The sequence below is a fragment of the Pseudorasbora parva genome, chromosome 22, assembly GCF_024679245.1.
Source record: "Pseudorasbora parva isolate DD20220531a chromosome 22, ASM2467924v1, whole genome shotgun sequence".
In the NCBI taxonomy this organism is placed as follows: Eukaryota; Metazoa; Chordata; class Actinopteri; order Cypriniformes; family Gobionidae; genus Pseudorasbora; species Pseudorasbora parva.
Window position 1 is genome coordinate 24,183,869 of NC_090193.1, and position 19,165 is coordinate 24,203,033.

The following is a 19,165-nucleotide window of genomic DNA, read 5'->3' on the forward strand; positions in this document are numbered from 1 at the left end:
ATACAGTCCAGGGAAATAGTTTACATGGTTACACGTGTAAATAAATGATCAAAATTATGTTTAAAAGTGTTTTTTCTTATGCAAAATAGCATAAAATATGAACTAAATAGTCTTATTCATTAACATGGTAATTTAAAAAATCCTCGTTGTACATCATGATCTCTTATGCATATATGAACAGAAAAGTATTTAAGAGTATTGTAGACATCGATCCGAACAAAATCCATAAAACATCGAAGAAATCGCTCACTTCCGGTTCTGTGGCTGTGGGCCTGAAACTGATCCAGACCGGCAGGTGGCGCTGATTATCGTTGAGCGCAGCAGGGTGAACGCAAACAAAAACAGAAATCTATGTTATGGGTGTGGAATTAAGAGCTAGATAGACTTCAGTGACATTTTATTTACTCACAATGTCTAAATTGCAGATTTTAAGCATTTTTCTGACAGAGAGATTAACCTTAGCTGCGCAGGAGATATTCAAGGCTGTGGAAGACATATTTTCAGAGTATAATGAGGAGATGTGTCGCTCCAGACAGGAGATTGAGCTGCTCAAGAGGAGACTACAGCAGGCAGGAGTTCAGATGGACTCTGGTCAGTCAATTCACCTTAAATCTCGTTCCGATACTTATTTCTTTCATGCTATGGTTTTTATGAACTCGATAGTTGGAGTCTTTAATTCGTTTACCACAGCCACGATGTAATAGTAAAACGTTATATTATTAACATTAGCTTATTGAGATGTCTACATTGTACCCATAAAGTCACTAATTTAACTTTGTACATGTCATTTGACATGATATACTGAACACATGACATTTATGATCTTAAGAGCTAAAGTAGTTTATTATTATTATTATTATTATTATTATTATTATTATTATTTGTTTAATTATAGAAACGCAGCCCTGCTCCTCTGAGACTCAAGCTCTGAAATACACCCAGGCGTTTTCAGAGGAGTGGAGATCTGAACATGATTTGAAGGATACAGAGATGCATATGAAGCTAGAAGTTTACACACAGCAGGAGGAGAATGAAGCGCAAATGCCTGTGTGCAACGAATCCGCACCTTTATCGCCTTGTACGAACATTTACCATGACCAGATGCCCAGCAAAGACACTGAAACCAAAATGATGGACAGCAGCGAGAATACTTTTCCATTTATTGACCAAGCACCTCAAATTAAGAATGAACCTGAGGCTAATACTGAAACGGGTATCACCTGTCAGGCACAGCCGCACATCACAAGACACAGCTTGGATGATTCAGGGGCCAGTAATGCTTCCGGCGATGTCAGCAAAATCAAAGATGGCCACATCAGCCCTAGACATAAGACACACATACTTAATGTAAGTTTTTTGTATGAAAGAGGAAAAAAAGAACCTGTGGAAGATTATTTCCGTCACTGATTTAAAAAAAAGATGAGAGTGAAACTTGCAATTAAATTGTGACTTTTTAATTTTTTTATGTTTATAATCAAAATTTGGAGAAAAAATTATATAACTAAGAATTGTGAGATAACTCGCAATTACTTTTATCTTTTATTCTTTGGTTTTAACAAGCTTCTCTTGAAGGACTATTATTATTATTATTGAATTGTAATTGTAATTATCCATGTGAGCTGATGGATATTATTGTTTTACAGCTGCCCCTCAGAAATCAAGAGATGTTGACACAGCATATGATGGAGCTGGCTCAGATAAGAGAGAGGTACTTAAATTGATTCTTTATTGTTTCATCTGTGGTGATTTGAGTTGATTTCTAGTTAAATTAAGTGTGCACTAGGTTAATGGCACAAATCATTTGCCTGTCATAAATGTAATTTGCTAATATTGCTCAAATGTGACACACCCTTGTCAGCTCTAATCTAAGTTTGTGTGTAAATACACTTTTCTTAATTAAATATGACTTTATTGTTTCAGGCTCTCTACAGTAAGTTTTATGCTAAAAACAGTATAACTGTTTCCAAAAAGGAAATATTTTATTTTCAAATAAGTGGCTAGTAAAAGGATTTATGCTCATCCTGGGTGATTCTCACATAGGCATCAGAACAGTCCCTGGACAATCACACCATAGTCATATTTACTATCACAAAATGTTGCTGTACTGTTAGTTATTCATTTTCGGATTACTTTATTTACTGTTGCACATATTTCTTGAAACCACACAATTAGACAGCTTCAATTAGTAATGTAAATGCTGATTGTGTCAATGAGAACTTAAAGCCTAATTGATGTCAATACTTTTATCAAAACAATATCATTACCTACAATTCAAATGTTTGGGGTCTGTACTTATGCTCACCATGCATGCTGCATTTTTAAATCAAGTACAGTAAAACAATAATAACTGAAATATTATTACAATTTTTAAATAATATTACTATTCTATGTTGATATATTTTAAAATGTAATTTATTCCTGTGATGACAAAAAGTTGAATTTTCAGCATCCTTACTACAGTTTTCACTCTCACATGATCCTTCAGAATGTCAGAAATCATTCTGATATGCTAAATTGGTACTAATTGGTTAATGTTATCTATGTTGGAAACAGTTATGCTCAGAGTGGGAAATTTACTTTTTTGCCCACTAGCCACAGTGGCTGGTGGATGCCCAATTTTACCAGCTACTTATATTTTTTTACCAGCCACTTTTTCCAAAATCAAATTTAAAAGAAAGTGCATTAGCATAGTATGGGGTGAATTTGGGTTGATTGGGACACTTTCCACCAGTTATTTCAATGGCAGAAATGGCAATCATGAAATGAGTTACTCGACAAAGGTGCATTATTGTTACTTGCAACATCATTCTTTGACAAAAGCTGTCCAATCCGTTACAATGAATGTTTTAAGTAGTAACCAGTAAAAATAGATGTGCACTAGCACCCTTCATATGTCAAGTCAAGAGAGAAAGAGAATAGCAGAACTAGAAAGGAATATTACGAGATTCATCGGCCTGACGACGGGCTTCCGTTTTGGAGCCCATACATGTCTGAGTCCAGCGTACTAAAGGTTTGTTCTGTTAGATAACATACACATAAGCAAAACGATCTATAACAATGCAATACTATTACATATAAAAAAACACGCTTTACTCACACAAGTGTGTTGCATTATTCCTCCTGTCGGATCCAATGTAGAAGAATAGCATTGTGAGATTTGTTTACAAACGATCCCGCTGTGAATTTTTTTGCTGATGGCTAGCGCAATCCGAACAGCTCCATGAGTCGGTGGGCGTGGCTTCTGAATCCATCGATGACGTCAAGATGCGAACAGGATCATTTTCTGGGCCTGGTGTCTATAAAAGCTTTTCTTTGACTAACAAGGACGTTTTCAGCTCTGAAACTTACAGGATAATCTTATATTACCATGACCTTTTATATATAATAACTCAAGGGAAAGTTGATTTCTCAATTCATCACCCCTTTAAAATATCTTCTTTGTGTTAAACAGAAGAAATAAACTCATACATGTTTGGAACAACTTGAGTTAGAGTAAGTGATGAAGAAATTCAAATTTTTGGTAGGGTTGTAACCAATTCTAAACCACATTAATCTTAACTACTATTTATTTTGTATTTATTAAATTATAAGTATATTTGTTAAAATTTTGTTATTAAAAAAAAAAAAAAATATATATATATATATATATATATATAATATATATATATATATATATATATATTTTATATAATAATATATTTATATATATTATTTGTTCATGATGGCTGGAAAATAAAAAAGCCTTATATTGAGGTGCGCAAAATTATTAGGCACATTTTCTTTTACAGATAAAATGAGCCCCCCCCCAAAAAAGAGAGATTCAACTCAGACTGAAACGTAAAAACTGATTACAAAAGGACCACTACAAATTGCAGTTAAGGCATAACCATTGGACAGTGAAATGCTTGTGAAAGATTAATGTGGTTTATCAATTATCTAATCAAGCAATCACATGGCAGTTGCTTCAATGCATTCAGGGATGTGGTCCTGGTCAAGACAATCTCCCGAACTCCAAACTGAATGTCAGAATGGGAAAGAAATGTGATTTAAGCAATTTTAATAACCACTCGTTACAACCGAGGTATGCAGCAAAACATTTGTAAAGCCACAACACGCACGTGGGGGATGTTTTCTTGGCACACTTTAGGCCCCTTAATTGGGCAAATTGGGTATAGTTTAAATGCCACGGCCTACCTGAGCATTGTTTCTGACCATGTCCATCCCTTTATGACCACCATGTACCCATCCTCTGATGGCTACTTCCAGCAGGATAATGCACCATGTCACAAAGCTTGAATCATTTCAAATTGGTTTCTTGAACATGACAATGAGTTCACTGTACTAAAGTGGCCCCACAGTCACCAGATATCAACCCAATAGAGCATCTTTAGAATTTGGTGGAACGGGAGCTTTGTGCCCTGGATGTGCATCCCACAAATCTCCATCAAATGCAAGATGCTATCCTATCAATTAGGGATGTCAATTGACACAAATTCCCATGATGATCGTCTTTTAAATTAATTATCAATTAATCGAGTAATTGTTAACCTTAATACTGTAATATGCATCTATAGCAGTGGCTTATAGTTGACAGCATGACATGATGTGCAAATGCTGCTCAAAACGCCATGTTCTTCACCAAATGAATGAGAAGGATTTAAAAAAAAATCTAAACAAAGGGCTATGGGATTGTAAAATTAGTCGATATGATTTATAATTTAATTAAATGACTTATTTAATAACCAAATATAACCCGTAATACAGCAACAATGCCTCAGATCTGTTATTCAGAATGTGTGGACGCTCTTCCAAGAACAATGTGCTGAAACGTCATCTAAACCCAATGAATTCAAAACGATTTATTAAAATATTGTTTTCATTAATGTTATGTAATGTGACAGTCTCAATCATAGTTATTATTAGTCGTGCGTTGCTGTTTGAACAGCGCGAGCTGAAGCTGATGCGCTGAATCAACACTGGTAAGTTACACTGAAGCTCTTTGCTAGCACGTTATTTAACTTAACAAAAAGCTTCCTATATGAGATTAATCAGATTTATATAAAGTTAACAAAATATTACAAATTATATCTGCACAAAATAATGTGAATGCACAAGTGAACTTGAATTGAGTTGCTTATATTTATATTCAGAATGGGAGACGCGTGGTACGCGCTATGGACACGGCACCTAAACCCAATGAATTTACAACCACTTATTAAAATAGTGTTATCATTTATGTTATCTATTATGACAGTCTCAATCATAGTTAGCCTATTATGCATTGCTCTGTATGGGCTGAAGCTGAAGCACTGAATAAAAACCGATAGCCATCACTGACTGAAGCCATTTGCTAGTGCATTATATTTCGCTAAAAGAAACGCATTCTATATGATTGATCACATATACAAAATAAATGTAATATTACAAATTACTTCGGCACCGAATGCACAAGTGAACTTGAACTAAGTTACATGCTCGAGTCAGAATGCGTGTGCTCTTCCTGGATCAACGCAAGGAAACACACGGCAAATAAACCCAAATACTTAACAATCACTGTTTTATTACAATAGTATTCTCATTAATGTTGTGTAACATGACAGTCTCAATCATAGTAATTATTAGTTGTGCATTGCTGTTGGAGCTGCACGCTGAAGCTGATCACTGTTACGCTTTTACTACCGCTGGCCTCTTACGTTAATTATTAACCAAATGCATCCTTTATAAAATAAATCAGCTATAGATAGGCCTGTACATTTGCATAAAACAAAAGGCTGCGAATGCACATGCAAACTTGCAGTCATGATGAAGGTGTGACTCCAGCTGTAACTCGGGCACGCTCGCTTCATTTTTCCTCCCGTTTCGCGGTTGAGCCGCACGCACGCACATGAACCTGCTTAATCGATGAACGATAAGTCTTATTGATTAAATGTCTTATCGACAATTAATCGATCATCGCTTAATCATTGACATCCATACTATCAATATGGGCCAACATTTCTAAAGAATGCTTTCAGCACCTTGTTGAATCAATGCCGTGTAGAATTAAGGCAGTTCTGAAGGCGAAAGGGGGTCAAACACAGTATTAGTATTGTGTTCCTAATAATCCTTTAGGTGAATGTATACACGATTTGGCCCTTATCAAACTTTCTCAAATCCTTACGCTTGCCTATTTCTCCTGCTTCCAACACATTAACTTTGAGGATAAAAAGTTCACTTGCTGCCTAATATATCCCACCCTCAAGCCTTTACTGCGATGAAGAAATAATCAGTGTTATTTACTTCACCTGTCACAATGTTATGCCTGATTGGTGTATATATACACTATATTGCCGAAAATATTGGAACACCTCTCCATATCATTGAATTCAGGTGTTCCAATCACGTCCATGGCCACAGGTGTATAAAATCAAGCACCTAGGCATGCAGACTGCTTCTACAAATTTTGTAGAACTTTTGTAAAATTTGTGAAAGAATGGGTCCCTCTCAGTAGTGCCCTCTGATGCAGTGGTGTAAAGCTTACAGTCACTGGACTCTGGAGTGACGAATTACGCTTCTCTGTCTAGCAATCCAATGGATGATTCTGGGTTTGAAAGTGGTACTAGTGGTTTATGATGTAACGAGTACATCAGGTGTTATGGGAAGTGTTCCCGGTTCCGGCTGACCTAGTTAATGCAGCCTAACAATCAGTCAATTGAATTGAATAATGAAAGTTAAAAATGTTCTATGTGTATGCCATAGTAAAGAGATGTGTTTTTAGTCTAGATTTAAACTGACAGAGTGTGTCTGCTTCCCGAACAATGCTAGGAAGACTATTCCACAATTTAGGAGCCAAATAGGAAAATGATCGACCGCCTGCAGTTGATTTAGATATTCTAGGTATTATCAACTGGCCAGAGTTTTGAGACCGCAATCGACGTGATGGGGTATAATGCGTTAAGAGCTCGCTTAAGTACCGGGGAGCTAAACTATTTAGTGCTTTGTAAGTAATAAGCAAGATTTTAAAATGTATGCGATGTTTAATAGGGAGCCAGTGCAGTGTTGACAGAACTGGACTAATATGATCATACTTCCTGGTTCTAGTAAGAACTCTAGCTGCTGCATTTTGGACTAGCTGGAGTTTGTTTATTAAGCGAGCAGGGCAACCACCCAGTAGAGCATTACAATAATCTAGCCTTGAGCTCATGAACGCATGTACTAACTGTTCAGCATTTTGCATTGAAAGCATGTGCCGTAATTTAGATATATTTTTAAGATGATAGAATGCGGTTTTACAGATGCTAGAAACGTGGCTTTCAAATGAAAGATTGGTATCAAAGAGCACACCCAGGTTCCTCACTGACGACGAGGGCTTGACAGAGCACTCATCAAGTGTTAGACAGTATTCTCGGTTACTACTTGTGGAGCTTTTCTGTCCAATAATTAAAAATTCAGTTTTATCTGAATTAAGTTGCAGAAAATTACTATTCATCCAATTTTTTATATCAGCTATGCATTCTGTTAATCTTGTGAATTGGTAGGTTTCATCTGGGCGTGAGGAAATATAGAGCTGAGTATCGTCAGCATAACAATGAAAACTAACGCCATGTTTCCTAATGATATCTCCCAGTGGTAGCATATACAGGGTGAAAAGCAACGGTCCTAACACTGAGCCTTGCGGTACCCCATACTGAACTTGTGATCGGTGTGACATCTCTTCATTTACTGCTACAAACTGATAACGGTCAGATAAGTACGATTTAAACCATGCCAAAGCAGTTCCACTAACGCCAACATAATTTTCGATTCTATTCAGAAGAATATTGTGATCGATAGTATCAAATGCAGCGCTAAGATCGAGTAACACTAATAGAGAGATACAACCACGATCAGATGATAAGAGTAAATCATTTGTAACTCTAATTAGAGCAGTCTCAGTGCTATGATACGGTCTAAATCCTGACTGGAAATCCTCACATATACCATTTCTTTCTAAAAAAGAACATAATTGTGAAGACACGGCCTTTTCTAGTATTTTTGATAGAAACGGTAGATTCGAGATTGGCCTGTAATTGACTAATTCTTTAGGATCAAGTTGTGTTTTTTTAATAAGTGGTTTAATTATAGCCAACTTAAAAGTTTTCGGTACATATCCTAATGTCAAAGATGAATTTATGATATTAAGCAGAGGATCTATGACCTCTGGAAGTATCTCTTTTAATAGCCTAGTCGGTATAGGGTCAAGCATACATGTTGTTGATTTTGATGATTTTACAAGTTTAGCCAGTTCTTCTCCTCCTATAGCAGTGAATGAGTGTAATTTTTCCTCAGTGACCCTGCAGTGCTCTGTCTGAAGTGATACTGTAATAGACGGCTGCATGGTTATAATTTTATTCCTAATATTATCAATCTTACTAGTAAAGAAGTTCATAAAGTCATTACTGCTGTGTTGTTTACAAACATCAGAAGCTGAAGCTTTATTTTTTGATAATTTAGCCACTGTATCGAATAAATACTTAGGGTTGTGTTTGTTTTCTTCTAAAAGAGATGAGAAATAAGCAGATCTAGCAGTTTTTATGGCCTTTCTGTATGCAATCATGCTCTCTTTCCACAAATTGCGAAAAACCTCTAGTTTTGTTTTCTTCCAGCTGCGCTCCATTTTTCTGGCTGCTGTTTTAAGGGCCCGAGTGTGCTCGTTGTACCACGGCGTTGGATTATTTGCTTTAATCTTCTTTAAGCGCCGGGGAGCAACTATGTCTAAAGTGCTAGTAAGGAGAGAGTCAATAGTTTCGGTTGCAGCATCAAGTTCATCTTGGCTATCTGTAATGCTGAGGAGATGGAACTGATGAGGAAGATTATGTACAAAGCAATCTTTAGTCGCAGCGGTTATCGTCCTGCCATATTTGAAGCGAGGGGATGGCTTTGCAGCCTTAGGTAAATTAAGTATACATGATATTAGGTAATGATCTGAGATGTCATCGCTCTGCTGCAGAATTTTAACAGTATCAACATTTATTCCATGTGACATTATTAGATCTAAAGTATGATTAAGGCGATGAGTGGGTCCTGATACGTGTTGTCTAACTCCAATAGAGTTTAGAATGTCTCTAAATGCCAATCCCAATGCGTCTTTTTCATTGTCTACGTGGATATTAAAATCCCCAACAATTAGTACTTTATCTACAGCTAATACTAACTCCGATACAAAACCAGCAAATTCTTTGATAAAGTCTGTATTGTGCCCTGGTGGCCTGTAGACAGTAGCCAACACAAATGTCAGACGGGATTTATCATTTACACTACACAGCGTTACATAAAGCACCAAAACTTCAAAGGAATTATATTTGAAACTAGACTTCTGAGTAATACTGAAAATATTATTATAAATTACAGCCACACCTCCCCCTTTACCTTTCAGACGTGGCTCATGTTTGTAACAATAATCTCGGGGGGTGCACTCATTTAAAGTAATGTAATCATCAGGTTTTAGCCAGGTTTCTGTCAAACACAGCACATCTAAGTTATGATCTATAATCATATCATTGACAACAAGCGTTTTTGGCGAAAGGGATCGAATATTCAGCAACCCAAGCTTTATCAATTGTTCATCCGTATTATATCTGTTGTTTATTTGTTGGACATCAATTAAATTTTTACTGTTGAATGGTTTTGATGGTTTTTTGTATTTACTAATTCGGGGAACAGACACAGTCTCTATGTGATAATATCTAGGTGAAAGAGTCTCTATGTGCTGGGATTTAGCTGACTTTGGTGACGTGAGACAGCTAGCAGACGGTTGGTTTAGCCAGTTTGTCTGCTTCCTGACCTGGGCCCCAGTGAGTCAAGGTTTAGCTCTAAGACTATGTGCCAAATTACTAGAGAGAAGAGCAGCACCAGCCCAGGAGGGATGAATGCCGTCCATCTTCAACAGGTCAGGTCTGCCCCAAAAACTTTTCCAATTGTCTATGAACCCTATGTTATTTTGCAGACACCACTTAGACAACCAGCCATTGAGTGATGATAATCTGCTAACTATTTCATCACTCCTTTTCGCGGGGAGAGGACCAGAGAAATATACGGCTTTTGACATCGTACTTGCGAGTTTACACACCTCTTTAATGTTAATTTTGGTGATCTCCGACTGGCGAAGTCGAACATCATTAGTGCCAACGTGAATAATAATCTTAGAGAATTTACGATTAGCTTTAGCCAGCACTTTTAAATTTGCTTTGATGTCAGGCGCTCTGGCTCCCGGTAAACATGTGACTATGGTGGCTGGTGTCTCTATTTTCACATTCCGTGTAATAGAATCGCCAATAACTAGGGCACTTTCAACAGGATCCTCAGTGGGTGCGTCACTGAGTGGGGAGAACCTGTTTGATGTTCTAATCGGAACGGAAGAGTGGTTTTTTGATCCGCGACTATGCTTTCTCATCGTCACCCAGCCCTGCTGCGCGGGCTCAGCCGGAACCAAACAATGAGTGTTCACTAAGCTAGTCGCATCCAAAGCAGTATCTAAAGCTGTTACATTCTCACTACTCTCACATAAAGCTTGGATGCGTGTCTCTAAATCTGAAATCTTCTCCGTCAGCCTGATTAATTCCTTACATTTATCACATGTGAAGCCCTGTTCGCTAACGGAGATAGATATGCTAAACATGTAGCATGCAGTGCAAGTGACAATGACAGGAGAAGAAGACATGGCTTACCGTATTTGTTGATGAATCCAAAACTTACCACAGTTGTCTGATGGAGTCTTTTTAATAATCCAACTCACCACAGTTGTCTATAGAACTCAGAAAACAGGAGACCTGGATGCTGGGATGGAAAGCTACCAGGCTAGCGAAAAGCTAACGTGTGGTAGTGATTTAGATTAAAAGCTAGTAATGTCAAATTTAAATTGATAGGCTATATTAAACACTATATGGTGATGAGTAAGTTATATTTAGCAGTGTAAATTACAAAGAAAATATATCAAATAGAGATTCAAACACAGCTATACAGAGCTACAAACACTGTGGTGGCAGCAGCAGCAGGCAGACAGACAAGAGCAATCGATCAGGAACCCTACACAGCATCTACAGCAAGACAGATTTAAGCAAAATGACACTCCTTCACAAGACAAAGTCAGAGGCACTGATTTAGCCTGATACAGCCCCTTCTTTTCTTAACCTGTGCATGCGACCAGAAAAGCTCCAACAGAAAAGGGCAAGATCTTCACTGAAATAGTCTGCAGGTGTGTTTTTATTTTTTGAGTTGGCTAGTGGGGCATTGCCCAAAAAGGAAAAAAAAAAACGTATAATTGTTCCTTTTTAAGGTAAAATCTTTCTTGTTGTTTAGATTGGCAGATGAAGAGCGAAAGAAGACTGCGGCAAATGCTAGATCCCAAAAGCACAGGCAGAAAGTGTACGGGAATCCTGAGCTTCGTGAGGCATACAGGAAAAAGGAGAGAGAGAGGTACCGTAGCTCATATGAGGCAATATCATTCAGGAGTGACTGTAGGGTAGATGCTTTATTACCAATGCAAGTACATAATGCATTGTTGTAGTAACAAAAGGACATTTATTCTTCTTAAATACACCGTTAAAAAAGTAGGGGTCAGTGAGTTTTTTGTTGTTGTTTTTTTTTTAAAGAAATTAATACTTTTATTCAGCAGTGAGGCATTAAAAGTGTCAAAAAATGACAGTAAAGACATTCTATTCTATTTCAAAAATAATATAATATATATATTTTTTTATGATATTCTAGTTTTTTTTCATCTAAAACTTTTGATTAAAATGTATCATGGCTTCCACAAAAATATTACGCAGGACAAGAATAAGGTAGTCATATACTTATATAAATCATACTGACCCCATTTAGCAGTGGTTCTTTAGCTTTTTTTATATTTTAATAAATTATGTTTGACTCGTAGCTAAAAAATAGTGTTCAACATAGCAGGAAGGTTTTTTTTTTTTTTTGCTTTATGTAACTGTTGAATATTGAATCAAACTGTCAAATAGAGCAGTCTCCCTTATAATATCATCTTGCCTCCACATTTTGAGAACCACTGCATTGCAGGTAGCGTGTGACATGTTGCAGTGTAGAAACAGGGTCTTTATTTGAAAATCAGCTTTAGATAGAATCGGCTTGGCACTGACGCATTTATATTTCTCATTTTTTTAGATATCAAAGACGAAAATCGCAGGGGAAAGTGAAATTCGCTAAAGATCTGAGCCCAATAGAATTGAGAAGGCAGCAGAAAAAGTGGAGGAGGAGTTCTGCCGAATACAGGAAAAAGAAAGCATTTCAGGAGGTTTTAGACAACATTAAAGAAGACATTGATCAAGTCCTCCCAGAGTCGGCCACCTCCTCTGCTCAACATTAGTGTCTTTTAGAAATATGTGCAAAATATACTTGTATTCTTGTAACTCAACTGGCAGAGCATGTCACTAGCCAATGCCAAGGCCATTTCCCAGAAAACAGATTAAATACTTCAATTTCTATCATCAAGTGATAGAAATGTATGTACTTAATGTTCTCAAAGTCCCTTTCAAGGTCTGTTCACTCTGCGGCCATATTTGCAATGCCTCTGGGCAGCTATTTCGGGCATCCAGCACCAAAATCTGATATGAACTGTCCCATAAATGTTGTTTCTTATACTCAAATAGCGTTAAAAAAATATATTTTTTCAGGCTAGGTGAGCCAATGACCATGGACAGTCCTAAGCGCAAGTCTCAGGTTTCTATGGCAACCAGAGCTTCTGGACAGCTGCAGTGACAAAGTAACTATCAGTCAGCGATTGGCTCTTATACTTAGAAGGCGGGACGCATTCCGCCATATTACCTGTTGCAGATTCTCCTTTTAATACATGAAAGGACAGGAGTGAACCGTCTTTCTTTATCTATGGTCTTTGATGTGTCTTTAAAGCATCTGACAAAAATGTCTATTCCATAAAATGTAAATCGTGCATTGCCTGGCAAGCCAGACCCCACATCAAGATGTTGGGTCTGGGAACTCACCATTGACAGGACTCAATCCTCAATCAGGATAAATGGTTGTCTTTCAAACTCCCTCTGCGCACAATAGGATAGAGCTACAACCAACCAGAGCAACATGAAGTGGAGATAGTAAATAGACTAAAATACTTGATGTAGCCGGTTGCCAAAATTTGGTTCAATTTGAAAAGATGATTCGAAAGACCCTCGTTCGTTAGCTTCTGTGTTTACTAGTAGCACACACCTCTGCTGTCATTATGTTAAGCCCGCCCACCGACTCTATACACGATGTGGTTGGACCGGAGTGTGTTTTTTCAAGCTCATAATCCAACAGAAATTTGCTAGACTACTCTGGCTGCAAATTAGATTTGCTGCCGCTTAGAGTGCGTCTATATTTCTAGGCTAAACCTTGCATGCAGTTTCTGAAGAAAAAAAATACTATCAAATATCATTACATGTAGTCAGTGTAATAATTTCCTTAACATGTACATTTGATTACAGAAAATGGACCATGTATCTGATACATTTTTTTATGAAATAAAAGTGAATGAAGCTGTTCCATGCAGTTTGTTTGCTCTTTTTGCTCTGCGAGTGAAGTCAAATGCATTCGCAAACATTTGTTTGTAATTGCTGTGATAATTGAGGGGAAAACACTAGAAATTATGAAGAAAATAATCAAATATAGTGGATGGGTGATAACGTACAGCAACCTTAGGAAAATATATTTTTTTCTTTTTGTGTGTGGAAACCTAGAAATATATTACTCGTATAACGTGTAATAAGTACAGAAGTTTAGATATGTGCCAAGTATAAATATTATATTATTTAGACATTATTGTGAGAATCACCCAATGGAAATATGCCTAAGATGAGCTTTTTCCCCAATAAATCTGTGTACATGCTGTTTTAATCGAAGTACCATGTATTTCTTTTTCTCACAAGTAAGTTGCAATCACAGCGGGAACGAAACAAGAGGAATAAGAGTGAAAATGAGGAAATGCACAGAAAAAAGAAAATCCAGCATATTGAAGAAGTGGCACTTGATGAAGAACAACAACAGTCACAAACACGTAAAGACAAATTTAATGAAACTAATGTATTAATACAATTTTGGGAAATGTATTGGTCACATATGGCACAGGATAAACGTAAAAGTGTAATTTTGCCTCCTCTTTAGAGTCCAAGACGAACCTGCCTGACATTTGTTTGGAAGATGTTCAGCATGAAGAGGAACTGTCTGAAAGTTGCCCGCCGCATCACGATATTCACGGACATCCACACGGTACAGGAGAGTATTTGTGTGTCGTGTGCCGCAGAAGATTCAGCTCGCCTGGACTGCTGAAAATTCATCTGAGAGTTCACTCTGGAGAGAAACCCTACCACTGCAACTTTTGTGGGAAAAACTTTAGACAATCAAGCCACCTGAACACACATGTCAGGATCCACACGGGAGAGAGACCTCACATCTGTCAGAACTGCGGGAAGACGTTTATTGACTCGAGTGCAAGAAACAGACACTTCAAAAAATGTGTTCTTATTTCTCTGCATGGACAATGAAAGGAAAACCTGGTCTTTTGCGTTGTTTGCTGAATAGGAAATGTCAAGGTAAATCATTTTAAAGGGATAGTTAACCCAAAAATTTGATGTTTATCTGCTTACCCCCAGGGCATCCAAGATATAGGTGACTTTGTTTCTTCAGTAGAACACAAATGATTTTTAACTCCAACCATTGCAGTCTGTCAGTCATATATTGCATGTGAATGGCAACACATACAAATCCATATTAAACTCTGCGGCTCGTGACGACACATTGATGTTTAAAGACACTAAATGATTGGGTTGTGCGAGAAACCAAACAGTATTTATATATTTAGAAAAATTACCTCCAATTTCTCACACAAACAGAGCGTTACGTAAATGTGTCATCACGAACCGCAGGGTTTAATATGGATTTATATTTACATTTTTGGGTAAACTATCTCTTTAAGGCTGAATTTTTTAAAAAAGAAGCATCAATCAACTGGTCCAATCCAGTGTCATTAAAAATGACCTCGTTTTTTCACAGAATTTCACTTGAACCATTTGAAGCTCTTTCAATGGTACATTTCCACAGCAGGACTAATTGAGTTTCTTGACACCTGATCTAAATGAAGCAAGTACAGCTCACATCTTAACCACCTTACACATCTCAATGTAATGCAGAGCAATGCAACTTTTTCTTTAAAAAGTTGGCCACACCTCCAGGTTTGTTCCTTCTACATTATATGAAATGTTTATAAGCATATTTATGAGGGATTTTTCCTACTTTTATTTATTACTGTTTTTTAAGCAAACCTTTTTATTTTTATTTAATACATTTCTTTGGTCTCCTTTCACTGTTAGTATATGATGTAAAAATTATTACTGCTTTTTTTAGTCATTCATTTTATAGATTTGTTAAAAATGCTAATTTTGTCTGTAAAGTCTTATAAATTAAAATTATGCTGTCTTTTATTCGGATTTGTTTATTTCTGAGGTTTGTCTTTGTTTAAAAAGTCATTTTTTACAACAAAAAGAAAAATTACACGTTACAGTAGTAATTGTAATTAAAGGTACGCAAACTTTTTTTAGTTCAAAATGAACACAATCTAAATAGCGAGCACAGATGAAAATATGCCTAAATCATCAGTTCTTCTTTCCTACTCATTTCGCGCATGACATGTAACAAAAATAACATGCTTATGTGGCTCTAAACTGGATTGATATGAGCTACCAAGCAATAAACATGGCGTTGAAGATTACAAAATATTGTGCAGTGCCTGGTTGTGGAAGAACACCGTCACAGTGTAAGCTTCCTTCAGACTCCAATATTAGGAATTCGGGTTGAACTTTAGTTTTTAAATGGTGTCATATAATACAATTTTTGTACAAGTTAATATGACTCTTTAGTGTTTAAATGAAAACTTTGTAATATACTTTCATAAAAAAATATAATTCATATTGTAAGAAAACACTAATTTTACCTCTGGTTTTAGCAAGCCCCCTTGGTAGAAATTGCGTTCCGGGGGGAAAGGGATCGCGGGATAGAAATAGTGTTCGCGGGGGCACAGCTCGAAGTCTATATTGGATTTGACAGGACTGATGCAACAAACTTATGTGAGTAATAAATGTTTTTTATATGTGATAGAATTACATTGTTACAGATTGTTTGATATCTACTGGTTATATGTACACATAATTAATGATAAATTAGCATGCTCTCACAGGCTGACTTGTTGGTTGATTGTCCTGCGATTTCGGGTCAGACTGGGTCGAGCCCAGGCTTGCAAAATCGCTAACCCGTCATCCCGGGTGTTTTCCAATGAGGCTAACAAAATGTATCACCGGCCTGCCTAACAGGCCATCTTAAATAGTGAAAATTCCTTTTTTATACATGTGCGTTGTTCACTCTCTTCACTTGATGTGTAAAGGAAAAATACAGTCATGGGAACTTTTAAACATGCTGCTGATTTGTATGCAGTGAAGTTTTGCTAATGCAGGCTACTTTGGTGTGGGTGTGTGTGTGTTAGTAAGTTAAAATTAACATTCCAATTAATTGCGGGTGGATGAGAGCTAAATCATTGTGTTTGTTTGATAAAGACATTTTGCCAGCCCTGTGGGTGAATCATTCTGGTTGTCCCACACGTTTTTAAAACACGTGTACTGTTGGGGGAGTTGAAGCTCATTATAATATGCAAAATTATTATCCAACCATAACAATGGGTGTTTACTTTCAACCAAATCATAAAAACGGACAGTTCCTGGAGCTAGGCTCAAAATCAGGGTAAACACAGGCTGATTTCTTATTCATTATGATGTTTTTGAAACAATGTTCTTCCGTAAAATGCGGGGGGGGGGGGGGGGGGGGATAATTGTATAATACAATATATTGTATCAGAAACAAAAGGGCAGCCAATGATGTGCTGTTTTTATATTTGATTCATACATTATATTTGAATGTCCCTCCAAAGCTTTCTTTCCCACTGTCACCCTCACATGGACGACACCTGTTGAAGTGCTCCAGAAATTGCTCTATTAACCTCATTTCGAAACATCGCTTCTCAAGGGGGATATTTTGCAGCATCTTTGGTAATAATTTTATTCACAAATCAACCTTGTCTAATGTTTCCATATGGCAACGCTTTACCACTACAGAAAAATAGGTATGTTGCCATATGGCAAAGCTGTACCACAGTGGATTTGCTGTAATGATCAATAATGAGATTGCAGTTATTTATTTATTTGAAGTGTTTATTGTAATGTAGTTGTATAAATACAATTATTTATTTTCAGAAAATGATTACAGCACTGTTTTACGGAAAGGGCAATAGGAGGAGTGCAGAGATAGCTCTGTGATTTGAGTGAGGGTGAGTTAGACATTTTTGAAGGTTAAATAATAGAGATGTGCCAAGTTCCATATACATCTGTCAATTTCTAAATGAAATGTGCATTTAAATAGAAAATAATTTTCATAATCTTATAGTAAAACATGACCATTTTCCATGGTATACCCCCCACCCCCAAAACATTATTTTCAAAAATTTGTTTTGATTTGGATGATTGAAGCAATTTCATATAATACATATTTCATGGTTAGATGGTTAGGTTAGGTTAAGGTTAGGTTAAATGTTGATTTAAAATTTGTGAGGTTTTATGAAGTTGGCAATTTGTGTCTTCATAAATCTTACAAATTAATTTCATTGAAAGGATTACTGCTCTGGCAACTTGTTATATACAATATACACTGCTGTTTAAAAGTTTGTTTTTAGAAGAAGTCTCTTATTTTACTTAAAATACAACAAGAAAATAGTTATATTGTGAAATATTATTTAAAATCTAAAATAACTTTTCTATTTGAATATATTTTAAAATATAATTTATTTCTGTTATGTAAAGCTGGATTTTCAACATCATTAGTGATCTTTAGTGTCACATGATCCTTTAGAAATCATTCTAATATGATTTGCTGCTCAAGAAACATTTATGATTATTATCTGTGTACTATTTTGTTTTAGGATTCTTCAAAAGAACAGTGGAATAGAAAGTTTTTGCTACATACTACTGATCAGAAGTTTTGGGTCAGTAACAATTTTTCTCCTTTTTTGCGAGGGGGTGGGGGTGAACTGAAGACTGTAGTCTTATTGTAGTACAATTCAGCTTTGCATCACAAAAGTAAATTGCATTTTAAAATGTATTCAAATAGAAAATAGTTATTTTACATTTTAATAAAACAAATGCAGCCTTGGTGAGCATGAGAGACATCTTCTAAAAACTCTAAAGGATCAAAAACTTTTGAACGCCGGTGCAATCTAAAAGAACAAATTAAACGGATGTGATTTTTCAGAATAGAAATAGTCAATATACATGAAACAGGAGCTTACTTGGAACTATTTTAACATTAGAAAGGTGAAATGGCCTGTGCTGCTGCCTTTTTAATGGGTGCTTTAACCATCTCCTCCTCTAGGTGGCAGAAGTGATCCATCGTCCTTTTTATGATGAAACGAAGCATTTTAATGTCACTTTCTGTAAATTATATAGGCCTATATATATATATATATATATATATATATATTTAAATGCTATAATACAGGCAACCTATTTTCCATGCACTTGTGTACACAATTGCTAATTCAATTTATTAGCAATCAATTGTTGTCACCACAACACAGAGCTTTTAAAATGAAACGCTTTGACTGTGAGAGCTAACAATACCAACAATCCACGCAGCACACATTTGCATTCACGCAGCTCTAGCGTCAATAGGCAAGTCAATAGAAATCTACATTACGATTAGCCTTGCTAACCCACATGCCTCCCGGCCTGTGAATGATGCCGGAAGAGTCATACAGACTGTGTTTACAGAGTAATGAATACACTGTATAGTAAAGCACTGAAGCGAAGTTCACCTGCAGCTTCTTAAACTTTTTAAACTCCCTAAATGAAAATCTTATCACTCTGCCAACATTACAGGGTTATTTACTCAGCGTTGTGGTATTTCTTTCTGGCAAGTCAGTTTTGACCTTTGTGAGAGAACAAAAATATTTTTTTGTTTGTTTGTTTTTAAAAAAGCTTGTGCAATTACCCATTCTCACCGTTTCCTTATTGTGAGGGCCATAGATACCAAACGATGTGAGGAAAGATGTCCTTGTTTAATGCCTGATACAAGAATTTAAATTATTCTATTAAACAAACAA

The 19,165-nt window shown here is 36.4% G+C and overlaps 1 protein-coding gene across 5 annotated transcripts; it reads left to right on the forward strand.

The window, feature by feature from the left end:
* The first annotated feature begins 323 nt into the window (after positions 1-323).
* On the forward strand, positions 324-15,130 carry LOC137057850 (zinc finger protein 287-like). 5 transcript variants are annotated; one of them, XM_067430930.1, is made up of 7 exons: positions 324-591; positions 896-1,347; positions 1,644-1,708; positions 11,317-11,433; positions 13,896-14,023; positions 14,131-14,558; positions 15,019-15,130. In XM_067430930.1, exons 1-6 carry the CDS (start codon positions 411-413, stop codon positions 14,508-14,510), a joined length of 1,323 nt encoding a protein of 440 aa, XP_067287031.1. In that variant the 5' UTR covers positions 324-410; the 3' UTR covers positions 14,511-14,558; positions 15,019-15,130. The 5 variants fall into 5 exon arrangements, 3 of the variants coding, with proteins under 3 accessions (XP_067287031.1, XP_067287030.1, XP_067287032.1); XR_010900524.1 differs by lacking the exon at positions 15,019-15,130 and having other exon boundaries at positions 12,142-14,023; positions 14,131-14,151; XR_010900525.1 differs by lacking the exons at positions 14,131-14,558; positions 15,019-15,130 and adding an exon at positions 12,142-12,739.
* Positions 15,131-19,165: the final 4,035 nt, after the last annotated feature.